General features: G+C 38.6%; 2 protein-coding genes across 2 annotated transcripts in view; one reads left to right on the top strand and one right to left on the bottom strand.

The window, feature by feature from the left end:
• The window catches only part of LOC131325700 (probable glutathione peroxidase 2), an 88,607-nt gene that overhangs the window by 35,000 nt on the left and 25,755 nt on the right, over window positions 1-27,852 (bottom strand). The window lies entirely within an intron of this gene.
• On the top strand, window positions 9,686-18,306 carry LOC131325676 (putative polyol transporter 1). The gene is made up of 4 exons (XM_058358067.1): window positions 9,686-9,983; window positions 10,998-11,360; window positions 15,759-16,208; window positions 17,454-18,306. Exons 1-4 carry the CDS (start codon window positions 9,821-9,823, stop codon window positions 18,107-18,109), a joined length of 1,632 nt encoding a protein of 543 aa, XP_058214050.1. The 5' UTR covers window positions 9,686-9,820; the 3' UTR covers window positions 18,110-18,306.

The raw sequence follows: 27,852 nt of genomic DNA, 5'->3' as shown, positions 1-27,852 counted from the left end.
TAAGTTGACCTCCAAAAGGACCTTTCAGAAAACAAGCATCCAATCCAATGATTGGTCTGCAACCTGCTAGGAAACCCTTCACCTGTGCATCATAACTTATGAACATCCTTTGAAAAAATGGAACTTGTCCATCATAGGGTTTATCCACCTTAATTTTAGCCATGCTACCTGGGTTCCGCCTTCTCACCGTCTCACAATAGTCCCATAACCTTTTGTATTGTTCAGTATGATCTCCCCGAATCTTTTCAATTGCCTTTCTCTTTGCCCTATACACCTTATACTCTGAAACATTAATGAGCCACTCCTTCCTCACAATATTCTTCATTGATTTGACCTTAGTCTCCGGTGCATCATTTAGTTTGGCTAAGTACTTATTGGAAAGCCAAGAAGCAGTTGCATTATTATTCGTGTAGATTCTAGTACAAGTATGTTGTTGCCAAATATTTTTTATCTGGAATGATTTCTCATCATACATGGGAGATGCATGAAGTCTAAATCCACAATCAAATGCACATTTCACAGTCACCTTCGTAGATTCATTCTTCAAGAATTTAAATGTGTAGCCCTCCTTTATATGATATTCCCTCAACGATTTCCTGAACACCCTCACATTAGGAAACTTCATCCCCTCTATTAATTGGGGGTTCTTCATGCAAGAGTCTTTAAACTCACAAAAAGTAGCCTTCCCATCTTCACCTTCCTCAACCAAGTCATTTTCATCACTATCCGAATCCCCCTCACCACATTCTGTTTCAAGGTTATAGGTACCTAGACCAACCAAGGCAATGTTCTCCTCTTCCTCTTCATCAGAAGACTCCTCTACCCCACTAAAAGTGTCACAAGAAGTTTCGCTATCATCATTAGGCTGCCACTCACAGTCTGACTCCCTATTCTCATCCATTTCATCACCTTCTCCGTCTTCGTCTGCATTCACACATTCATTACCTACTCTCTCCCCCCTTTCATCAACAATTGGTTCTTTTATGTGTTCAAGTCCTCCTAATTCACCACCTCCATGACCTTCTCCTATTTGTAAGTCACCTCCTAATTCAGTTAAGGAGCTAGGGTTTGCTGTAGTATTTCTATCTCTACCTATCACCTCCACCTCTGGCTCATGATCCTCGTTAGACTCTACCACATTGGGACAATCAACATATACATCAATAACCATATACTTCTTACCACAAGAATGCACTGCAAACATTTCAACCATGTCATAATGAGAAGTCAAGTTAACTAATCCATCATTCATGTCATGCAATGGAAGTTTATAAAACACAGTTACGTGTTCTGTTACTCCATTACTATCTGTTAGTCCATACCCCATTTGCCTAATTGCATCCATCAATTCATAAAAGCTGAAGGAATCTGGATCTACCTTCGTTTCTGCAATAACCCCATTCAAGTATTTAGACTGCAAACCCCTTACTAGTTTACCACCGACGCACATGAACAATGTACACCTGAGCTGCACCATAGCTTCTGTGCATCAAATAACTTTGATTAATAACAGGAGAGGCATAATTGTATGCGAGGCTCATAATATGGCTTACAATATTGCCTACCATGAAAAGGACTTTTTACCTTTTGATCGTGAAAAAAACTAAGACAAAAAATTATTATCGTTGCGGAATTCCCATTAGAGAAACAAAAAATGGAAATAATGGAGGATGTAAGTTAGAAAGAAAACACGACCATGGGGATAGAATTCAATTAATATGAAAGTTAGTCTACATTCTGGAACTTGACTACTTAAACCATTCCTCTACTATTGCATCTATTCCAGGAATCATAGACAGTAAAATGCTTACGAGAGCTCAATAAGAATGAGAAGAAAAATATTCCGTAACTGTTTCTCTTTTCCTTTCTAAAATTCTTAACCAAGAATTGTTATAGCCCATAATGGCATTGGATTTGTTTTTCCTTTTCTGAGAACAAGGTGAAACTCTAAATGCCTACAAGAAAGCTCAATACACAAGCACAAATTGGTCAGTAGCTGTTTAATCCCAACCATGAACAACAATATTTTACTCTACTACTACAACACAAGAATGCAACTTTTTAAAACCCCACTTTACTATATTAACAACTATATTAACAACAATATTCTACTATTAAACAACAGGAATTTTTAAATCCCTAATCTTTGTAAGCCCTCAACTGAATTTTAAATCCCTCAACTGATTACGACCTTTGTAAGCCCTAATTTACTATATTAGTCGTAATCCCTAATCTTTAAAGGAAAATCTCTCAGACCTGCGGATTTGAGGGGAAATCTATTTTTTATTATTGAGATCTCAAAAATTTAGGGGTTATTAAATTCGAAAACAAGGAACAACAATAAGCAATTTTTTAGCACTTATGCATGTCAATAAACATCAAAACACCCAATTATTTTGCCCTAAATAAAGAACTTACGGATGGGGAAGAAGAAGGCCATCGTCTTCGTTCTCTGCCGAATAATCAGGTCGTCGGTGTCGTGCAGGCCGCGTCTCGAGGAGACGTCTGGAGGGAGGAGAGGAGAACTACGTTTGGTGGGATTTGGGGTTTCTGGGTGGGTGGGATTTTGGGAGAGGGATGAGGGAGGAAGAGGCGAAAGAGAGAGAGAAGAAAAGATGAAAATATCGAAGGAAGAGAGAGACAAGAGATATATCGAAGGAAGAGAGAGAAGAAATATCACCGTATTTTTTTTTCAAAAGGGTACAAATGTAATTTTGTTCGTCTCCGTCCTGTTTTTTAACAGAAAACGGGGGAGGGGGTGAAGTTGCTCGAATTTGGTAGTTAGAGGGGTGAAGTTGCTCGAATTTAAACTTAAGGGGGTGAACTTGCCAAAATGCGATAGTTTAGGGGGTGTTCTTGCAATTAAGCCAATATTAAAACATTCAATTGCAAATTTCTGAAAGGCAACCAAAAGTCGTAATAGGTTGTAGTGACGTGTACGGGGGGGAGAGAGAGAGAAGTCAATCTCAAATCCAATCAGAGAGAGAGAGAGAGAGGTCAATCTGAAATCCAATCAAAAGGCTTTATTTATGGGTGTGTGTATGGAGAGAGAGAGAGAGACAGAGAAAGAGAGGAAAAAACGAACATTGAAGGGACTGTCACACAAATCTGTCTACTAGGCCAACCGCGTGGGAAAATTTTCCAAGTTCAATGGGGCCACGTGACCCCAGGTGCCCTATTCTGGATCCGCCTCTGGTCCCAGCGCAGATGATCTGTCTTTGACCGGATCGGAGAGGAGAATAATCGAGGTATGCACTTATGAGGTGTTTTTGGTAGTGAAAAATTTGCAGACTTTTATTTTTGTGGTTAAAAAGTTGTTAGGTGTTTCCGATAGTGAATAACTTATTAGAAAATTACAAGTAATTTCCGGTAATAAAAAAGTTTTTGCTAGGTATGTAAGTGAAAAAGTTATTCAGTTGGTAAAAACTTTTTTGTTCGTCAGTGGAAACCAATTGATTAAATGCGTTAAGTTTTTAGTGTTTTTTGTTAGTAAAAATGATATGATAAAATGCGTAAAATTTTTAGCGTTTTTTATTAGTAGAAACGGAACCTCAGTCGACCCAAACTGATCCGAACATACCTGACAGTCAAACCCCAAAAAAAATCCGTATGTTCATTATAGGGAGGCATCAAACAAGTGATAGGGCTCAACATTTGAGAATTCAACTCGACTGGCCACCCAAGTCAAGATTTGGAGTCCTGCGTATGTATATATAATCAAACTTTTCTGCGTTGACCGTAATCTTTTGAATTTGACGCACCAAATTAAAAGAACTAAGCCATATCTTTAAATGGATATGGAAAAATTTATTGTAAAATTGTACATGAACATATTTTTATACCTAAAAAACATTTTTTCAGGAATTTTTATTTACCATGATAAAGACTTAAATTTTCTTAGAGTTTAATGCAAGTAATTTGTTAAAACAGAGTTGGCCTTGACTTCTCGGGGCCTGAAGAAAACATTAAAGACGATAACTTTTTGTTGGGCGGTGCCGTGGGAGTCTGGGGTTTCACGGCAGGGGCTTGGTGGCAGCAAACGGTTTGTCTAACAGTGGTCGTGTATCTTTGCTGCTCCAGGGGCAGGTTCCCCAGGCTCTCGTGGTGACTTTGGTGCATTTCCCAACTGTTGGTGGCTATTAGGGTTTAGCAGGTTTTTAGATAGCACTTTGGAGGGTTGTTCAGGTTTTTGTTGGCTTTTGATTAGCGATTGGGTCTCGAGTAGTCTTGAAATGTAATTAATTTTATTTTTCAATTGCCCTTGCCCTTCTAATTTTTGTATTTCTGCGGAGATTAGAAAATTTTCTTTTGCCAATAAAAAAAAAGTTCAAAAAATATGAGACCTAAAGCGGTTGCAACTTGAACTTTAGTTCAAAGCGGCTCTCATTAAAAATCAGAGAAATGGTTCAAAGTGCAAAAGATTCATGTTTCGATTTCTAGTTAATGCTAATTCTATTCCAGTTTACCAAAAAAAAAAAAATTTGTTTCGATTTTGAGTCTGAGTTGAATTCCCTAATAACATTTGTAGGGATCATTTTGTAAGGGAAAAAGCTCAAGCTCTCAAATAATTAGGCTCCAAAATCAATGACTCACTATCCAAAACAAAAAATGCAAAAAAAAGAAAAAAAGAAAAAAACGAGTGATATTGCCACTCCTTTTTTTGATAATGTCACTTCTCTTTATGTCTTTATTAGATAATTTATTTTGCAAGAAAAGAGAATGTACATTAACAAAAAAGAAAATGGCGAAATCAATTTTCAAAAATAATTGGGCATATCAAATGGGCCCTAAAGTGAAAAAGAAAGCAACAAGAGTACAAATCCATCAATTACGACATCTCTACCTCAACCTACCCTTTCTTTTTTATAATAAAAAAGAGTGGGAGAGGGCGATCAGCATAGCAACTCTTCTTGGGAGTGACCATAGAGGCTCCCTACCCGCCAATGGAATGTCCGGTTCGAGCCATAGCTATCGTCCGGGAGGACGGGCCGTCACCACAGCACCACTTTAGTGCACAGTTGGTGAAAAGTCCCCCTCTTTGATCCGCAGACGAGTTTCAAGCACTTGCCGAAACTCAAACCTCCGTCTGCGTTAAGAGGAGCAGTGGGCCTCGCCAACTGGGCTACCCAGTCAGTGGTGACCTCAACCTACTCAAGAAGAATCAAACCCAAGGTAAAATGCCAAAAACATCAAACACGAGGGCTTTGTTCATTTGGGAGTTTTGAGGAAGAATTTTGAGAATAATAAGTGAAAAAAAAGATAAATAAATATAAATTATTGAAAACAGTGGCCAGAGATGCAACTGAATCACATGGTAGATGCTACTGAATCACATGGCTATGAAGTCTATGGACAATTCCTTTTCTTCTGAAACTACAAACAGAAGAAAACAAACCAAAAAAGAAACAATAATTGAGATTGCAATTTGTAAGGGGTTATGGTGTCTCATCGTATGACCACAAAAACTCCAAAAAAGACCAAACAGAAGAGGGAAAGATTTTAAAAGGTGAAGTGGACCTAGGGGCATAAATGAATCAAATCGAGTCGAATATTAGAATGTTCAAATTCATTCATTTAATTTTTTAACGAATTCGAGCTCAAGCCGAACTCAATGAAAATTATGACAAGCTAAACTCAAACCGAGCTCACCTAGGTTTGGGTCGAACTTGTTTGCAAGTCTTAACGACCCAATAATATCATATATTTATGCTCTCATGCATGTCTAAAACTGCAAATAAAATTTTTAGTACGTACATAAATACATACAAAATGATAAAAAGATGTACATAAGTAAGTTTTTAGTAATTGTAAATGTTTAGACTTGTACAAGTTTTAAAACCCTATCTAACCTATGAAAATGCCTAAAAATCCTAGAGTACCCTATGAAAGTGCCTAAAACCTTACGGTATCCTGTGAAAGTTCCTAAAACCCCAGGGTACCCTATATATGAAAGTACCTAAAACCTTAGGATATCCTATGAAAGTGCCTAAATTACTAAAATCCTATAATAGGAAAGTAAAACCCTATGAAAGTGCCTAAACATGTTTTGGCCTTATGACTAAAAACTCAAAAAATTGAAGGACCTCCATTGAAAATTATTTTGTTAGCGTCCTTACTCTAAATAAAAACTATTTTACCGTCCTTATAGCTAATTTTCCCAAAATACATCCAATTTCTCTCTGTCTCTCACACACACACACACAAATCAATTGGAATCTCTCACCGAATACAAACTTTCTTTCGTCAAGTCTCTCAAAACCCCTATGATTTAAACCAAAAGACACAGGCGGAACAGAGTTCCACAGACGCGACTGGAAGTTACACTGAAACAGATGATTCTCATGAAAACCTATTGTTTCTACATGAGAAATTGTCGAAACAGATAATCTTCTAAATTGCCGAAGACTTACAAAACTCATCATAGAAGGGACAACTAGATGTTGACGAAGATCGCAGAAAGAACCATTTAGGTTCTACATCTTAGAAGGATTAACTCAAGAAGTCCAAACCTGCATTAAAGCCACATAATCCTTCTTAAAGCCAATACTTGCCCAAATGAATTTTCTTGCACCCCGGGTCCTAAACCAACAAGGAAACAATTTTCCAGGAAATCCAAAACGAAGTCGAGATAGTTTAAACTTTACTTGTATTTCTTAGTCTTTGTTATAGTTTAAACTTTCTTTTTTGTTTGTTAATTGTTGAAAGTGTTGTAATTTTATTTTTTTTTGATCCAGCAATTTCCCGACCTGTTTACCTTTCCGATTTTTCCGCTCCGTCCTCATTCCGAGGAGTTAAAAACAGAACAAGGGCATAGTACCATAAACCCGGTCTTGACCCATCCCAGCCCTACTTGTGATTGAATTGCTTCATTCGCTTGGCTTGTTAAAGGACATTTCCCAATTCTCAATTGAAGGCCCCCAACAAAAAAGGATGTCAATTGTCTCTGTCTCAGTTAAAAGGAAAAAGGAAAAAGTTCATTTGTCTTGCTCTTGGAAAACTTGGCTCGTATCGCTGTATCGTTTCAATTTTATCGAATGTCCTCGACGGAATGACTCCTATACTTCTTTATATTATCTACCTCGTTTTATATTGGACATGAAATACATAAATTCTGTGTGAAAATTAATTAAAGAAAAAAAAAGCTAAAAATTTGGATTTTTTGGGATGAAGAAAAAATAAGCCAAAATTTTTATTTTTTTATCTTTATTCAAAAAATTTTAAGTTTGGATCATAATATTTTACTCTTCCAATTCCTCTCGAGGAAACGAATCAATGATCCACAAAATTTTCAACCAAAACTAACAAATGCAAAAAAAATAAAAATAAATAAAGATTAAAAAAAAAAAGGAAAAAAAATGCGCCATAAAGTACTGGTACTTTGCAGAGACTTGTCTTTACTCATGTTCATTTCTTACCAACTGGTCTGAAATTCCCAACCTCCAGCCAACCAAAAAGAATATTTTTCTTATAACCAGGTGTTCGGGTAACCAAGCTCATGAGCATCTTGACTAATTTCGGGGCCATAAAGTTAACAACCTAATAAATTTCCAATGACTCCAAGATTTGGAACGCTTGGCCCTCGTAAGATTCAATTTTTTTGACTTCTTGGGGACAAGCCCTTTGGTTCCTGTTTCATCCCACTCGGCCAGAAAAAAATATTCTTTGATGAATTTTTTTTTTTTGATGATTGTATTATTTGAGGTGTACAAATCAAAATACAGTACATAAGCAAAGTTTTGAAGTTTGTTAGTTAATGGACTGCTAGATTAGGACAATTAATAAAACCATCAGTTCGTTGATTTGTAGAGTTCGTCGGAAACCTCAATCATATAAAAATCATGTTAATCGAATTCTCGCATATGTATGATTAGAGCATATTTATCTTGTAATAAATGATCTCCTATCCACTCTATTAGTTTATTTTTACCATGAAAAATGGGTTTCAAAATCAGGTTATCAATATCCGTAAATCCATATACGAGAAAAGATTTAAAAAAAAAAAAAACTCAATGCTCCTGAATTTTCACATTCAAACCTCCCAAAATGCATATACGTAAGACAGTTCCCCATGTCATGTTTATCATGGACTTGGGGGCTGTTGTCACTTGGAGAGAGCAACATTCAACACCGCTCAAATTCACTATCTAAAAGTATTTTGAACGGTTCAAATTTAAAATAACTCTTTCAAGAAAGAATTTTTTTTTTCTGGATGATTAATTACCGAGACAGATGATAAGATCGAGCGCTGCTGAATGTTGTTGTCCCTCAGCCCCAAATCTGTTTAACTATGCTTTCTCCCATCATTAGTGTTTGTTTATTCGGTCTTGCTATTGTCAGCCCACTGGGTTGACGATAACCACATTAGAAGATAAGAAAAACACGTATTTCTGTGTACTTTTTATTCCCTTTAATACACATTCACACACTATTTTAGAATTTTCCTTGTTTATTTGGGGATAATTCGAGAAAAACTAGGAACAAATTAACGCTTACCATCGAGAAATTTTTCAATGCCGAGCGGGTATATCCCACGTGGTGCCCGCTCGGCACTCCCTAGCCGTCCAATGCACTTTCGGACCGCTCAGATTGAAACCTTCTCTTTCCTTTCTCTCTTCCTCTTTTTCTGTCTAAATCCGATCTGTTCAAAATCGCATCAGACGACTCGGATATATCGAGCGGATACCACATGGTACCCACCCGGCACTGAAAATTTTCTCCTTACCATCGGGTTGGTCTAGTAATAAGATCTGGGAATTGGGATTTGTTCTTTTGTAAGATGTCAAGTTCAAAACGTGTCAGATGCCATCAACATTTTTTAGAGTCAGTTTATATATGAATTTGTTATGTTTTAATTATGAGTTTCTGCAAGTGGGCGGTGAAATTTGTATCCCGAAAATGCTTGAGATGTGTATAAATTAATTCAGACACAGATAAAAAACAAAATATAAAAAATTTATCTTATGTACATCGTCGGTGGGGGTTGTTGGAAGGTAGCCCATCTTGAAACGTTTACCAGCTGTCACCGAAAACAAATAGTTTATCACTATGATTAGGAAGACTCTGTAATTAACGACATAGACCGATATTACACCATCCGTCCCAATTTGTTTGTCATTTTTCACTATTTGAAACTTCGTATAGAATTATCTATATGGTTCAATTTATAATATTTTTTATATGCAATATGAATCTGGTTTGATAAATCTCAATTAAGTCTAAAATATGATATTTTCCAAATTATGTAAAACATTACAGATTATAAAATATAGACAATTTTTTAAAAGGCACGTATATCAAAATTGGGATGGAGGGAGTAGTATTTAACAATATAGGAAAATATCTGCATTGCTCCCAGTACCGTCACAAAGGTGACTCAAGCTTCTCCATCACCGCGCAAGGTTTGAAACATTTAGAATTTGCGAAATTTAAACATACAATCTCAAAGAGAACAAACATTTATTTACCCTTTTGTGTTCGCTCAGCCAAACCCCTCCCCGAGGCTAATTCAAGTTTAAGATGGTTCTCTTTTCTGAAGATTGATACTACCAGTAAACACTAGTAGAGTCCAATATTTGACCTTTCCATGGACATAGCTATAGTGTGTAATATCATCAGCATCACCACCATCTGATGATGAGGTAAGGCCAAGCCTTTTTCAGTCTATATATATTTTGTCACAGCCCTCCACAACACATTTGTTATGTCCATAGGACCATAAAAACACCTTCTTCCTCTACCTCCATACCTTTGAACGTCCAGTACCCATAACATATTAACATACACCTCTCTCTCTCTCTCTCTCTCTCTCTCTCTCTAAACGATGGCGGACGGGAAGCCTCAGGCCATTGGGATTCCCGATTCCGGCCAGAACAATAGTATTACACCGATTCCGGCTTTCGATCCCCCGAAAAAACCGAAACGGAACAAGTATGCCTTTGCTTGTGCCATTTTGGCCTCCATGACTTCCATCTTACTTGGTTATGGTATGTTTTACTATCTTCCAAACCCCACACCTCTCTCATCTGTGTTTTTGTTCTCAGAATCATTTTTCTCTCTGTTCTATTATGTGTGTTTCTGTTTCTGAGAACCAGCTTTTCGAAAACAAAGGAGTTCTCCGAATAGAACTCATTTTGCAATAAAACTGAAACTGTTTACTTGAAAATCACTTCCCTAATAGCCCCTTTGGAAAGGGTTACAGTTTTTTGGTGAAATCCTTCGTTTCGATTGAACATTTTGGCAAGAAAAATACCAAAAAAAATAGGTTTTGATTGGCCCTTCTCTTCTCAACAGCCCAATCTTCCAAAAAATGGTAAGATTTGGTGAGAAAGGGCTTTGCTCCCTTTTCTCATCTCTCCCTTTCTCACCATCCAAATGAGCTGCAAGAAATATGAATAATTTGCACAAACAAGAAAAATATTGAAGTTTTTGAAACAAGTTTGAAAGGAGTTTTGGAAAGTTATTTATTCGGGAGGAATGCTACGCACACAACTCTTGAAAACAAATAAATTTGAAAGGAATTTTTGGGAAGTAATCTATTTTTTGAGAAACGACCGGGAATAATGTATGCAAAGTGAATTCACGCAAAAAAAAGAGAGGAGATTACTACGCAAGAGTAGTATTTGTGTTTTCAAAACGATTTCTTTAGAAAGTGTTTTGCATACGAATTCTAAATCGGCAACCGAACAGGAAAACTTCCAGAAAATGGCCTGAGATCATGACCTCCGGTCTCTCAGGATTCAGTCCGGTTTAGTTTCGAGCTTTTACGGTTCATTACGGACTTAAAAAATGATCAAAACGGTTCACTTTAAAGAGAACTCATATGACAAACGACGTCCAATCCAAAGTGATTATTATGTTTTAGTCAGATTTAACAAATTGAATAGTTCTAATTATCTTTCCGCCCCGTTCCTGACCGACGCGAATTGAAAAAAAGCTCAATGAATTCTTTGTTCTTTTTGTCTAAATTCAGTTACCAAACCGATCTATCAACTGTGCAGATATAGGGGTGATGAGTGGGGCCGGCCTCTTCATCCAAGACGACCTGAAAATCAGCGACACCAAGCTGGAAGTCTTGATGGGGATCCTGAACGTCTACTCCCTAATCGGCTCCTTCGCCGCCGGCCGCACCTCCGACTGGATCGGCCGCCGCTACACCATCGTGCTCGCCTCCGTGATCTTCTTCGTCGGAGCACTCCTCATGGGCCTTGCCCCCAACTACGCCTTCCTCATGGTCGGTCGGTTCGTCGCCGGCGTTGGAGTCGGTTACGCCCTCATGATCGCCCCCGTCTACACGGCCGAAGTCTCCCCCGCTTCGTCTCGCGGATTTCTTACCTCGTTTCCTGAAGTCTTCATTAACGCCGGTATTGTTCTAAAAATTTCTTTTTGTGTTTTTCACAATTTGTGTTCCATTTATTATTTATTTTTTAAATTAAGAATTTAACTGGAAAAAAGAGGAGGAAAATATTTTAATGAGTAAAATAATTTGCATCAAAGAGGTAAAATTGTTTTTTTTTTTTTTTTCCCGCAAGTTGTTATTTGTTTTCGTGTTCGGTGCCCTATGGTCCCACGTTTCCTTAAAAATTACCGTAACTTTACTCATTTTAGCGATTTTTGCGCATGGTGTATATGGCAAATTTTTCAATACCGGGTGGGTACCACGTGTGTGGTGCCAGCTTGGCACATTCGGATTATCTAAAAGTGTATTAAACAGTCCAAATTAAAATCTTCTCCTCTTTCACCTCACCACTCTCTTTTCAAATTTGAGTCATCCAAAACCGAAATAAACAATCCGAATGTGCCAAGCAGCCATCACATGATACTCACCTGGCACTGAAAAATTTCTCTTTAAACAAGTTAAGATATTGTAAGACGTTGCTTAGAAGGAAAAATAAAAACGTGGCATAATGTGTTGAGATGGAATCTGAAAACAATTATGTATTTTTCATGTGCTAATCAAACACTGAAAAATAAAAATTTTAAAATTTCTTTTTTGAGAAAATATTTTACATCGAAAGAAACAAAGCCTAAAAATAATATATTATAAAAGAATGACTTATATTATAAAATAAAAGATAAATACTTAAAAAATAAAAATATTAACAGAAGGGGAACACATACAGTAGTCCCGAAGACCTCCATGTAGTATGAGTAACACTACAGGTACAGAAATTTTGGGACCGAATCCGGACCGACGGCCGCCGGCGAGCCATCTCCGGCCACCGGACGGCCGATCCGAGCCGTCCAAAAATTCTAAAAAAAAAAACCGAGGGGCCCCTCGCGGGAATCAACGTCATCCGAGGTGTGTAGGGTGCTTGATCGGAGCACCCCTTTTCGTATGTGTATATGTATATACATATACACATACGAAAAGGGGTGCTCCGATCAAGCACCCTACACACCTCGGATGACGTTGATTCCCGCGAGGGGCCCCTCGGTTTTTTTTTTTAGAATTTTTGGACGGCTCGGATCGGCCGTCCGGTGGCCGGAGATGGCTCGCCGGCGGCCGTCGGTCCGGATTCGGTCCCAAAATTTCTGTACCTCTATCATTTTTGATGTAGTATTCCCAAAGAGCGATGCTATGAGTACCGATGGTGTGTGTAGAGAATTCATATTGACCGGCCGCGCCGGGCCGTCTCCGGCTACCGGATGGCTAATCCCAGCCGTCCAAAAATTCTAAAAAAAAAACCGAGGGGACCCTCGTGGGAATCAACGGCATCAGAGGTGTGTAAGGTGCTTGATCGGAACACCCCTTTTTTCGTTTATATACACGAAAAAATGGTTGTTCTGATCAAGCACCATACACACCTCGGATGCCGTTAATTGCCCCAAAGGCCCCCTCGTTTTTTTTTATAGAATTTTTGGACGGCTCGAATTCGTCGTCCGGTGGCCGAAGACTGCCCGGCGAGGCTGGTCGGTACGAATTTCCTACACACCATCGGTACTTATATCATTTTTTATTCCGAAATTATTGTATCATCACGTGATACTATGGACCACCGGATTCTATGAAAAGGTGTGGGGTTGGGGCACTGAATAATGAGACCACATTGTACACGTGCGAGTGTTGGGCTTGTTTGGCGGCCTTTGCCTAACTTTTTTTTTTAATCAATAATTCTAAGTACTCCGAAAATGCCTCCGAAGGAGATACCATTGGCTCTTTTTATTTTTTTTTTCACTTTTGTTACCTTTTTTTTTTGAATTTTTGTAAGTTTTGCTTTAAATGAGAAGGATACAAAAAGTTTTGAAAAAATTACGATCAACAGCTTAAAGGAGTTAACTGTAGACAACAATAATTTGAAATAGAGAAAATTTTAAAAGGAAAATAATTGAGAAATACTCACATATCCATATATATTTATTCGGATAAGAATAAAAGCTTTGTGAAATTAGCCACAAAATCAAGTTGTTTATAATCATTTGTAAAATAACAGGATTTTTTTAAAAAAAAGAAAAAATATATGAAATGAAGAGATTAAGTACACACTTTGTTTCTTTTTTCTCCCTGTTCTTTCAATTTTGTCAAATTGATCCCTCAAGTGTTCTTGGAATCTGAACCTAGATGGTCCTTAAATTGATTGTTGGACGCATAGTTCTGAATACCGTTTCGGACAGGGTACCGGTTTTTCTACTGGTACGGTACGTAACGGTACCGGTCAGGTACCGGGTACCGTTTCGGATTTACCGCAACTACAATATATATAATAATTATATATAATTATAATTCAAAAAAATTCCCTATATCATACAATTTATCATAAAATATCTCTAGTAGAGATTCTCTAGTCCCACATTGCTTAGTTACAAAACTCTTATCCACTTTAAATGACTTTGCACACTAGTGAACTTGTGATTGAGAACCCAATAAGAGGTCTCGCGCGCTCGGAAAAATGTGCCGTGGCCGAAGGCAATTTGGAAAAACTGATTCGGAAACCAATTAACCGGGTGCGCGTCACGGGTTATTCGTGCGCAGGGGGGGTGCAAATTCGGGATCTAAGCCTCGCGCACGTACTAAGGTTAAGCCTATGTTTTGGTTAAATTTTTTTTAGTTTTTTTGGGCCTGAAATGTTTTTTTTTTTGGACAAGAAAAGGTTAAAAAAAAAAAAAGGGCCTGAAAAAGTAAAAATAAAAAATTTAGTTTTTTTGGGCCTGAAATGTTTTTTTTTTTGGGACAAGAAAAAGTAAAAAAAAAAGAAGGCCTGAAACGTTTTTTTTTTTTTTTGGTACCAGAAAAAGTAAAAAAAAAAAACAACGCTGCAAAATCTCGGCCGGAATTTCCGGTATCCCGATACCGGCCGGTATTGTCCGAAAAATCCGGTACCGACCGGTATTGGGACCGGAACGAAATTGGGGGGTTAGAGTACCGGTTTTCCGTCAAAACGGTACGTACCGGCCGGTACGGAACGGTATCGATAACTATGGTTGGACGAGCCAATTTTTTCACTTTTTCATCTGCACTGTTCTGGTTTTTGTCGGGGGGTTTTTGTACTTTTTTGGCTTCTTGCCATCTGCTGTCTTTCTCCGTGGTGCCTCGATGGGGCACATGATTATTGATGTCCGTAGGGGCTAAGGAATTTTTCAGTGCCGAGTGGGTATTGCCGACGTGGCATTCGCTCGGCGCATCCGAGCCGTCCGATATATTTTTTGACGGCTCGGATTAAAACACTCTCTTCTCTCACTCCAATACTTTCTCTCTCCTTTTCTGAGCCATTTAAACACGTAATGGACAGCTTAAATGCGCGAGCGGGCACGTGATACCCGCTTAGCATTGAAATTTTTTTCATAGGTGCCAATATAGTTGGGGTGTTCGGCCCCTCGTAATGCCATCTTCCATTTCTTTCGCCGTCCAAAAAAAAAAAAAATTTACTTCTTACCGAGTGTTAATGGCAGTACAACTTGATTATGATTGTTAAAAAAAGAATAATCATAAGCTTTACAAATGAATTTTCAAAAAATCCACATTTTATATCCCTCCATCGATTTGTTTGTCATTTTTCACTATTTGGGACCTCTTATAAAATTGTCTATATGTTTTAATTTATAATATTTTTTATATGCAATATAGATCTTTTGTTTGATAGATCTCAATTAGATCTAAAATATGATGTTTTCGAAATTATATAAAACATTATAGATGGTGAAATATAGATAATTTTTTAAAAGACACATATGTCGAAATTGGACAAACAAACTGAGACGAATAGAGTATTTTTTTCAAATTGTATTTGGCCCTTCAAAAGAAAGCCAACGAAGACGAGGAAAAACGATCCCGAGTGTGAGTTTACACGATATTTTTTTTGTCTTCAAATAGACGACGAAATATCACTTGTTTGCACTTGTTTAAAATACACTATTTAGACAACAAAGTTAAGGAGATTGACGTCTTTAATAATGGGTATTTTTGGACTAAAATACCGAAAATACTGTTAGCCAATAGGGTAAACTCACCCAAGTGGATTGGGAGATGCTGCCAAGCAGAGGTGCTTGGCAGCGGTGCCGAGCGCATCTCGGCCGTCCAAAAGTGTTTTGGATGGTCCGGATGTAAAGGTACCGAACGGATTTAAAAAAAAAGAAAAAGAAAAGGAAAAAGATGTTTCGATTCGGGCCGTTGATTCCGAGATGAACGGCCGGATTGGCCGCTCGGCACCCGCTCGGCAGGGGTGCCGCTCGGCAGGGTCCCTGGGTCCCACCCAAGTACTGATAAAAAATCTTTGCATTTTCCGTCTGCTAAATTCCTACTAATCTTATTTCCATTGTTTTAGGTATATTACTGGGCTACGTATCAAACTACGCCTTCTCGAAGCTCCCGCGCCACCTAGGCTGGCGCCTCATGCTCGGAGTCGGAGGAATCCCGTCGGTCTTCCTGGCCCTCGGAGTCCTAGCGATGCCCGAGTCGCCCCGGTGGCTCGTCCTCCAGGGTCGACTCGGGGACGCAAAGCGAGTCCTGGATAGAACGTCCGATTCCAAAGAGGAGTCTTTGCTCCGGCTGGCCGACATCAAGGAGGCGGCCGGGATCCCCGAGGAGTGCAACGACGACGTCGTCCAGGTGCCGAAGCGCAGCCACGGAGAAGATGTCTGGAAGGAGTTGCTTCTCCACCCCACGCCCACCGTTAAGCATATTCTCATCGCCGGCATCGGGATTCACTTTTTTCAACAAACTTCTGGCATCGACGCTGTCGTTTTGTACAGCCCCAAAATCTTCAAGAAAGCAGGTATAGCAGAAACTAAAAATAATAAAATTACATCAACTTAGTATATTACCACATGCAACGGCAATTATTTTTTATATTTTATTGCTAGTATGTTTGAGAGGCCTGAGGCCTGAAATTTTGGCTCAAAAAGGGGCCCGTTAGGAGTTTTTATATATATATATATATATATATATATATATATATGTATATATATATATATATTATTTCTTCAAAACAAAAAATGTATAAGGGCATCCACACCTCTCTCTCTCTACTCCCTCCTCTAAGTTAAAGTAGAAAGCCAAACTCCAAAAATACCCCTTCATCAGCCTCGCTTGTAGTTCTTTACTTTAACCAGATTTCTACAAATGCTACAGTGCCTCATGCAAAGTCCAGAGCAACTGTTCATTTGCTACTTAGTATTTTAATAGTTTTTATTCACTGTTCATGCTTATTTTAATGTTCACAGTTATTTTACTATTTTCATTGCACTGTGTACACTAGTCTTAATATTTAAAAGTATGGTAGAGAGTGAGAGTAAAGAGTCTGATGCTGTGTAATTATAAAAAACTGAATAGCTAAAGTAGAAAAATGGTTTTTGAGGATTAATTTGGTCCAAAATCAGCTGAGACTAATGCGGATGCTCTAAGACGCGTTGGTTCGAATCCCGCCCATGACACTTCTTTTAAATTTTTATTTGTTCATAAAAACACGAGGCTTGTGCAAAATCCGTTGCTACCAAGTTTTGAACTTGTGCCAAAGAAAATACAAGAAGAAACCCAAGCCACTTTAAAAGATAATTCCACATACCAACTCACCTAGACAATTGCTGATTAAGGAGAGGCATAATAGACCCACTTAATAATTGCGAAAACATTTAGATATCTAAATTATCTGTTATTTTGTGTGAAATGTGGTGTAGATTTTTTAGATATCTAAATTATCTGTTATTATTGTATGATTGTGAAAAAATTTAAGGCCCCACTTAATGATTTGGCCTAGGGCCCCAAATATCTTTGGGCTGGCCCTGATTATGTTTTTTCCGCTTTTTTGATTCTCTCTCTGAAACAACAGTGTAATGGAGAAAAAAAGTTGAGAAACGATTAACACAAATAAATTCACGTTAGATTGCTCAAAGACAGTCTAAGATATAATGTATAGTTTTTTTATTATTATTTTAAACTTTTCAAATTTCTCTCATGAAGAATCAAATAATTGCGAAATTATTTTCCGTGTTTACTATTTGTTGGTGGCATCACTTGTCAGGTATAACAAACACAGACACGTTACTACTCTGCACGGTGGCGGTAGGACTCGTCAAGACCATATTCATTCTGGTGGCCACATTTTTACTGGATCGGGTCGGGCGAAGGCCGTTACTCTTAACCAGCGTCGCCGGAATGATCTTGTCCCTCGCCAGTCTAGGGATGTTTCTAACAATCATAGACCAATCCAAGCAGAAACTATACTGGGCCCTAGCTATGGCTATCACCTCGGTGCTGGCTTATGTCGCGACCTTCTCCATCGGTATGGGACCCATTACGTGGGTCTACAGCTCCGAGATCTTTCCCTTGAGGCTGCGGGCCCAGGGGACGAGCATGGGAGTGGCTGTGAACCGCGTGATGAGCGGTGTCATATCGATGACCTTCTTGTCCTTCTCGAAGGCGATTACCATCGGAGGGGCCTTCTTTTTCTTTATGGGAGTGGCTATGGTTGGATGGGTGTTCTTTTACACGCTACTGCCCGAAACACAGGGGAAGACCCTAGAGGAAATGCAAGTCTTGTTTGGCACCTTCTTCGGGTGGAGGACGACGATGAGGGAGTTGGAGAAGAACAAGAGAGTTAGTGGTACCAACCGTGAAGGCGATCAAGGTAACGGTAACGGTAACGGCCAGATTCAGTTGGGGACTACTAGGAACTAAATGTTACTGATCTATTTATGCCCTTCAGTTGGATTGAAAGAAAATATATCTAGAGAGAGAAAAAAAAAGGAGATGCCAGTGGTGTTAGAGAGAGAAAGGAGAAAAAGAAAGATCAGACAAGTCATGTGTAATGTGGAGCTAGAAAAGGAAAAATAATATAGTGAAAAAAGTGAATGAATGGACAAATATTTCTTATAGCTTTCTCCAAGTTTGATTTTGCTAGAGATTGTGTTGAGACTTGCGATTGGATTTTTTGGTTAGAAAGTTTACCCCACTCGTTTTCACTGCTCCCTCCATCGCTTTCAAATTGACTGTCCGATTTGGATTGTAAAAAAATCTTTTAGAAAAGAGTTAAACTAAAGAGCTTTTTTAAAATTCGGATCATTGATTGTCAAGATGGATGATGTGATTGAGTGCTGTAGTGGGAGGAGCGGTGAAACATAGCAGCCCCTCTTTTTTGGTTTTAAGTTTATGGGGCAGCAACTTTTATAGAAAAAAAACAAATCAGTTCCACTGCGTTCTCTTCGGATCTTATTGTATAATGTCGTAGGATTAATGTTCACGAATCACCTTGAAGTAGGGGTGGCAAACGGGCGGGTTTGGGTTAAATTGGGTAAGTTGTTAGTGGGTTGGGTCTTTAATGGGTCATTGACCCATTTAGACTCATTAATTATGAGTCTAATTACTCATACCCAACCCGACCAATTTATTTTAAAGCAAACCTGACTCGCCCATTAATCCAATTACATATATACTAAAAATTATGATCGAAAAATTAGAAAAGTAAAAAAAAATTATGATCGAAACTCATAAATTTTTTCAAAAAGACGAGAATAAAGAATTTTTTTTGTCTTATTGATTTTTTTTGTCTTTATTCAAAAAATTATAAATTTCGATCAAATTTTTTTACTTTTTCGATTCTTCTCATCAAAACAAATTAATAAGTCATGGAGTAAAAGTTTGACACAAAACAAAAAAAAAAATTGAATAAGGACAAAAAAATAAGTCAATTTTTTAATCCAAACCCTTTGCGGGACTACCATGAGAGAAATTTATTCACAGCGGAGCACAATTTCACAGGTCCATTCGCGCAATTAATGGATGAGATGTGTTTTCAATTTTGACTGATCAAAATAATTGTTACCGGTCACAATTGATTTTTAATTCGGACTATTCAAAAAAGTGAGAGAAGGCCATGCTTCTGGGTGGGGTGGGGTGGGGGGAGAGAGAGAGAGAGAGAGGGAGGGGGCCGCACTAGATCTGAGCGGGGTGGTTTGGATTTATTGGGCTTTTGCAAAATAGACAGAATTTGGTGGGTTACTTTCATTGCCCATTGGGTCATTTAAGTTGAGCCAATTGATGCCCAATTATGACCCAACTAATAATGGGTTCGCTGGGTTTGAACCCATTCTTACCCAACTAATAAATGAGTTGAGTTGGGTCTATTTTTTAGTTGATGGGTTTGAATTTGTTAATGGGTCTAAGTTCAATTTGCCACCCCTACCTTGAAGAGTATTGAGGGAGGTCAGAAAATTATTACTTGTTGGAGCTCTTGTCACGTGAAAACAATTGTAAAGACATATATACGGTGTTATATGCTGCCTTTTATTGGTCTGGGTACAAAAGATTATATATTAAGGTACGTAGATGGGAAAATAGGCAGTTTAGGACTCTCTTTAAGGTGTTGTTCACTGTAAAGTCTGCTTATAGTGTTTGGGTATATATGTAGGTTCGAACAAATCTCAGTTGTCTATTTGTTTATTGTCGAGATGAAATTTGAGCCGTTCAAAAAATTGGACGGCCTAAATGGGTCAACACAGGACCGCATGCTCCCCAATTTGGGGGTCCTACTTAAGAATCCTTGTCTTATATGGAAGAACCTTTGTCCTTCAAAAATGGGAATTAAACAGAGTAGCAACTAGGTCCGCGCTCTTGAGGACGAGTGTCATTTTGGATTTGAACCTAGCAGTTTGCCCCCGTTGTTCCCAGGCTGCAGAAACTCCAAACCACCTACTCTCGGTCCGGTGGTGGAGTTACGATTTTAGCTTCAAGGGGCCGATTTAACGGACATATTTTTATCTAAACGTACATTGAACAAATTCTAGCCTAACGCAGGTTATTTGCTACGACTACATTCACACGCTTATTTGTTGTTTATGGAAGAAATTGAGAAATGGGAAAATATATAAAGAAACATGTTTTTTTTTTTATTAAATCAAGAAAAATTATTAAGATTATAAGAACATATATTACACTAATAATATCGATAATAATCGAAATTAGATATCACATTCGTTGACACTTAAAAATTGAGGGATCCAGGCCCTACATAGTTCCTCCACTGTCTTGGTCCGCCCTGCTTCCATTTCCCATTAGCTATGAGCTGGTTTGATAATGGATTCCAAAACTTGGAGAAACATATCTGGAATGTTGGCTTCTATTGCTATCCTATGGTCCCTATGGTTGGCAAGAAAAATGATACAGTGCATATATTAACAAGATCGACTCTATGCCTGTCTGTGAAGCTGCATGTGGAGTTGGTGAAGACTAGAATAGCCATTTGGATCAAGAGCAAATTCAACCCAAGTGATTACTGGATTGAGGATTTCAAGAGATGCTTGGAGGGGATTAGGAAATTGAAGGTTTAAGCTTGCAGTTTTCAATCTATTTGAACGGGTACAAAGATGTTATTTTTCTGAAAATTTCATCTTAAATGGTCGTAATAAATTTTTCGCTCCAAAGCCTTTCAATAGACACCCTAAAAGAGTCCTAAAACCAAATAAAGAATCTTAGGGTGCTCGTTGAAAGGCTTTAGAACAAAAAATTTACTTAGCACAGTTAGAATCCAATCCAAGCACGGACACAAATTGTTTTGGCATTATCAATTTCCTATTTTAAAAGTAGAGAAAATATGTTAAGACTGGTTAATGTTGTACTTATACATATTCGTTTTTTTTATTATAGATTTTTGAAAGCATAGAAGATATGTTAGCTTGGGCGCGGTGCATTGGTCTTAAATATGGTATTGTGGTGGTTAATTGAAAATAGAATTTGAGTTAACCAAAAAAAAAAAAAAGGAAGGGGGGAAAATGGGAAAGGAAACAAATAAAGAAAAGAATTGAAAATTAGAAAAAAAGAAGAAGGATTAAAAACTGGAAAGAACTGGAGGGGGGAATAGAGAAAAAAAGAAGAATCAAAACTGGAAGGGGGGGGGGGGGGGTGGGGGAGGGTAAAACGGGAAAGGAGGGGGTGGGGTCCAGGGGTTCTGTCAGAGGGGGAAAAGCAGCTCTCCTTTCAAAATAGAGTTGATTTAAATTAATCAGAGCGACAATGTGCACGGAAATCAAGGTTTTCAGCTTTTTTCTCAATATGATTGAACTCGATCGAATTGTACAACACTTCTGTTCCGTCTTCAGTACCTGGTGTTCGAGTTACCAGGGTAACATAGTACCGTGAGCGATGACGCTTAGAAGCCAAAACCCACCCGAACCCACAACTTACAAGCAGTAAGATATATAATTGAAATGCAATATATAAGAATAACATCAAAAGAGAACAATCCATTATTTCATTATTATTCTTTAACCTAAGTGAAATCTCGGATCTTATCCACAGATCCGTTCCTATCCTTAACCTCTGGCACAAGACACTGGTGTGGTCTGACTCCCCTTTTTTCAGATCCGGATGAAAGATACCTAAGTTATGTATTTGGGTATCCCATCCACGACCATAAGTTCGGATAAAACTTCACCGACAAAGCTCAAGCACCGTCTAGCCCGGGTTGAACTTCACCGGTAACGCTCAAGCGCCGTCTAGCCCGGGTTGTGACGCAAGCACAATGCCACCCTTATGTCCTGTAACGCCCCGAATTTTGGGTACGTTAAAGAAAACATTTTATTACAAAAACAAGGTGAGTCTGATTCATTATTACATCATAACTTTATTACACAAGGGAAGGGAACTAAGGTTCCTATCTACAGCTCTGCCTGCTCCTCTATCTGAGCCAGCTCTTCCGCTCCAAAGGCCTCCAAAGTGTACTACTCACCTTGATCATCTACAAAGTCTGACACATTATACCAGCGTCGCCACCGATATAATATGTCAGGGTCACCAAAAAGGCAACACCGTGAGCTACAAAAGCTCAATAGATTAACCCATACCCACTAACTCATAACTTACAAACAACAGATTTTAATAAAACATCGATTTCCACATGATACGTGTATATACAGCTACAAAGACAATATCAATAACACATCCGTAATTACTATCATTGGTGTCCAAGATTCTCCGAGTTTCTCCTACACAACTCATCGTAGACCGTGTCTCCATTTTTCGTTTCTCATAAACCAAGTCATCATTTCCCAAAATCATTTGTTTAACACACCCAACCTCGGTTCCGCCGCGCCGGGTTCCCATTGGCACACAAAACTTGCATTGGCTCCTCTCCGCGGATAACCAAGCCACATTACCAATGAGGCTACCACGTCCGGCCGCATTGACAATCTTCACAATGGGCTACCAAGTCCGGCCACATTGTAGTTTTCACAATCCACGCAATGGGCTACCAAGTCCGGCCATATTACGAGTTTTCATACACACAACGGGCTACCAAGTCCGGCCACGTTGCGGTTTTCACAATCCACACGATGGGCTACCACGTTCGGCCACATCGCGGGTTTCCATACACACAATGGGCTACCAAGTCAGGCCACATTACGGTTTCAAAACACATCTCATCATTATCCACACCCTAGGTGTCATGTTTCTACTTTCTCGGTTCTCGTGTCTCGTTTACGTGCAAAGACTCCGCGGTAAGACAAAAGTAAGCATGAAACATTCTAACAAAATCATCCAACTCAATACTACTTATCATGCTCAATCACCACTTATAGCATAACGCCACATGTACGGACGCCCTTGGAGTGTATCACTTATGCTTATTCAAAGCACAACGCCACATGTACGGACGCCCTTGGAGTGAAATCACTTATGTTTTATCACACCACAAGTAATACAAGCAATTCATATATGCATGCTCATAATCATTTTAAAGGTCAAAATACAAATACTTCTAAACAAACGATAAGTTCTATCTTTCGAAATCCGTTAAGGATAATCTACTTATACTTAGAGAAATGAGTAGAGGTATTCTACTTTCTAACATACGGTTCTATACGTAGAGTTAGGGGCAAGGGGTTCTACCTTACTTCTTGGCGGTAGGGCGGCTACGGAAAGTACGTCGGTGATCAAGCGGAGTAACTTCCTACGGTATGCCTTCGGGAGCTTTGAAAGAGAAAGGTTTCTCTCGAAACTTGTTCTTGACTAACACTACTCTACTTTATGGATCGAAGGGTGGTCGGGTGGCGGTTTAGTGGCGGTCTTGGATGAGTTTCTTGAAGAACTCAAGAACAATTCAAGAACATGAAGAGCAAAAGAAAGAACAAAGAAAGAACACAAATTTTTCTAGAGAGAGAAATTGCTAGGTGAAGGTATGAGTTGAAATGCTTGGAATGGGGTCCTATTTATAGAAAAAATCTTGGGCTCTCCCTCTCTCTCTAAGGCCGGCCCTCTCTCTCTCCAAATCCTCCATGGATTTGCTCCATAACTCAATCTTTCACTTGTCAAACTTGATTGAAAGCTTGATGGGTTAGGGTATTAGGCTTGCATGGCTAGGATTTGTACGAAGGATGATTATGGAAGATTTGTTTGGAAAGAAAGAGCCAATGGTACAAGATTTTGTCTTTAACAATCATAGAAGTACAATGAAGAACAATGGAGGGTTAGTTTCTTAGCTAGTAAGGAAGATTCACCCATGGATTTTGAAAGATGAAGAAAGATCATGGAAGGTACAACCAATCTTCCTCTCTCTTTCCTCCTTCCTTTCTCTCTCTCTCACAAGTATTAGCTACACACACACACACACACACACACATATATATATATATACTACTAAGAACACATATAAAATAATAGGTACTTTGTACTTTGAGTCAAGGAAACTTAAAGACTAAGTTTCTCCTACTGACAAATAAATAAGCACATGATGGATTAAACTAATAAACTAGTGTACTAATGTACTCTAGGAAGATCAACTCCCCAATAAATTAATCCAATTGGGTACAAAACCCCAATATAAAATAATATAAGAGCACTTACGAGAATTTTAGGCCTTAAAGGCTACTAAGGCTAATAAGTACTTTCATAATAAAATATTATGTACTTTATCACATGGGTTTTAAGAAAAAGACTAGTTTAATACACCCATGTACTTGCTTGAAAGACTAAACATTTTACCCAATGGATAATAAATTTCCTAACTTTTATTGTCCAAAGGACAATAGTAACTAGAGAACTTTTATATTAAAATAATCAAAAGTTGTCCTTTAAAGCATGTGACAAAATCCCTATATTTAAATATAGGTGTGGTACCAAGTACTCCAATTAAATAATAGGCTAAGATTCTCCCCATTAGATTATAATAGAGTACAAGTACTATTTATTTAATAAAGTACTTTGAAAAATCTAGGATTTAGATATACCCCAATAGTTTAATGCATAAAAGTACATGGGAATCAAAATCTTAATTATTTAAATAAAACCTTGTACCTTGTTAGAAGATTATGGCTATTATCCAATGGATAATAATTCCCCATGCAGTTAAAGACCAATGGTTAAAAGAAGTACAAGTACTTTTTATCTTAAAATAAGATTTTGAAAGACTACATGTACTTTTAGTCAAATATAATAATGAAAAGCTTATTGTCCAATGAACAAAGATTACCCTAATCATTATGGACCAATGGGAAAAGGCAAAGGTTCAAAAGGTTCAACTAGGTGAGTTGGTTGCTCGGTTTCTCCAAGTAGTCGGTTGGAATCTAATTCGATTGGCCAAGTAGGGTTTCTAGTCGAGAGTCAACCAATGACCAAAATCTAACTATGACGGAAATTAACAAGAAATCATATAGCCACTCAAGAGAAAATAAGTAATTCAAATAAAATTCAAATATTTAACGAAATTTTTACTGACCAAAATTCAGGGTCGTTACATATCCCGTCCCAACATCCAAGAGCCGACCACCACCATGCCGTACCCAAGGTTCGTATATCCATATTTTCAGTAAATCACCACCAATCATTCATCAACAATACATCACCATGGGTTCCAAACCAGGATTGCCTAGAATCTAAAATTACATCCTCTCACATTATCCATTTTTCATTAAACCTACTTCAGCGAAACGGGAAAGGAGGGGGTGGGGTCCGGGGGGTTGTGTCAGAGGGGGGAAAAACAGCTCTCCTTTCAAAATAGAGTCGACTTAAATTAATCAAAGCGACTATGTGCACGAAAATCAAGGTTTTCAGCTTCTTTCTCAATATGATTGAACTCGATCGAATTGTACAACACTTCTGTTCCGTCTTCAGTACCTGGCGTTTGTGTTACCAGGACAACATAGTACCGTGAGCGATGAAGGCTTAAAAGCCCAAACTCACCCGAACCCATAATTTACAAGCAATAAGATATATAATTGAAATGCAATATATAAGAATAATATCAAAAGAGAACAATCCATTATTTCATTATTATTCTTTAACCTAAGTGAAATATCAGATTTTATCCACAGATCCGTTCTTACCCTTAACCTCTGGCACAAAACACTAGTATAGTCTGACTCCTCTTTTCTAGATACAGATGAAAGATACCTAAGTTATGTACTTGGGTATCCCATCTGCGACCATAAGTTCGGATAAAACTTTACCGGCAACGCTCAAGCACCGTCTAGCCCGGGTTGAACTTCACCGGCAACGCTCAAGCGCCGTTTAGCTCGGGTTGTGACGCAAGCACAACGCCACCCTTATGTACCGTCCTAACATCCGAGAGCCGACCACCACCATGCCGTACCCAAGGTTCGTATATCCATACTTTCAGCAGATCACCACCAATCATTCATCAACAATACATCACCACGGGTTCCAAATCAAGATTGTCTGGAATCTAAAATCACATCCTCTCATATTATCCATTTTCCATTAAACCTAGTTTCACGTCTAATATGTTAAATCCGTACATCGCAACCAACCCCGGGAATTTATTTGTCCAATCTATCAGAACAACAACATTTCACACAATCTAACATTTCTACAAACATACCAACAAACTAACGATAATTAATTTTTGCGATAATAACAAATCAAGCAAGAAAAATAAATACCTATTATAATGCTTTTCTGCTTGACGAATTTAGAGACTGTAACAGCGCGTGATAGAAGAAACATTTCTCTTACATTTACGATAACACACTAGGCAACTTTCCTCTTAAAATGGTACCACCAAAAAAAAACAGTTGGTTCCTATTTCCTTTAACCAAATTCTAAGTCATGCATCAACAGAACAAGTAACAGTATAAGTTACCACGCATATTTTCTAATTCCGTGAATCAAGCCCAAGCATGCTTTATGTTTAAACCTAATTGTATTGATCAAATCCAAGTCATGCTTTTCTAAATCAAACCCAACGGTGGCTAGCAACATTATTTTTAAAACAAAACAGAGACAGTGGTGTTCGAATGTGAATTTTCGTCCGGACTCGACCGGCGACGTCGGGTTTGAATTTAAACATAAAAATCATTACGGACACGATATATACGTAGGGAGGTGAGTTTCGAACTACCTCTCGTCCGGTGAAACGGGTTTTGGCAAGAGACGGCGGTGGGTCAGAGCTCGGCGGAGCTCGGCGGTGAGATGGTTCCGGATGGGGTTGAATCGGACGGCAACGGAGCTTCGTCAGTGGCTGTTTCCGGCACTGTTATGGGTGAGTTTTGGGACTGATTTTTGGAGCTGATTTTGAGACTGAAATGCAGCTGGTTTGGAACTATTTATGGGCTGGTTCGGGAGTGGGGCGAGGCGGGGCAGCGGGGTTCAAGTTGTGATGGAGTTCGGGTGATGAAGGTGGTGACGCTGATCGGCGGAGGTGAGGACCGGAGGTGGTGCCGACTGCCTCCTCTCTCCCTCTCTCTCTCTCCTCTGCCGAAAGGTTTGCTTGGAAACAAAAATAAAAAGGAAGAAAGGATATTACAACAATCATTCTACCACCACATCCCTTTACACACCTAAACACACATTCACATTCACAACTAGAGTGGAGCCCGCACACACTACACAGACAGTATGTGTGGGCATCATCTTTGTTGTGAGTGTGAGTATATGAATGAATGTATTAATGAGTGTGATATTAGAATAAATCATATTAAAAAGAGTTTTAGGGAGAGCAAAAATTTTAACTCCACACCCACTTACACACTCATACTCATAATAGGAGTGGATCCCACACATTGGATGTGTAGTGTGTGCGGACTCCACCCCTATTGTGAGTATGTGTGTGTAATTGGGTGTGTAAATGAGTGTGAAGGTAGAATGATAGCTAGAAAGAGAGGAAAAAAGGGTTTACTAGATGGGGTATCAACTCTTGGACAAACTTGAGGTGTCAAAATATGAGGGATTTAGGGAGGAAAAAAGGGGGAATTGGTTTCCCTTCTCTGACCAAAAAAATGAAATGGGAGAGGTTTGTCAGCCGAAAAATAGGGAAGGAAGGGATGGTGAGATGATAGCTTGTGTGTGAGAATGGTATTCTAGTTATAATGTAATTGGTTTAATTTCAAATTCAACATCTAGTCACACCAGAAGGGTCTAGTTACAAATACAAGGTCTCAATCGAAATTAGTCACACATAATATGTCTAGATA

This window comes from Rhododendron vialii, chromosome 5a (genome assembly GCF_030253575.1).
Source record: "Rhododendron vialii isolate Sample 1 chromosome 5a, ASM3025357v1".
Classification (NCBI taxonomy): Eukaryota; Viridiplantae; Streptophyta; class Magnoliopsida; order Ericales; family Ericaceae; genus Rhododendron; species Rhododendron vialii.
This window is presented reverse-complemented; position numbering and strand designations above follow the sequence as displayed.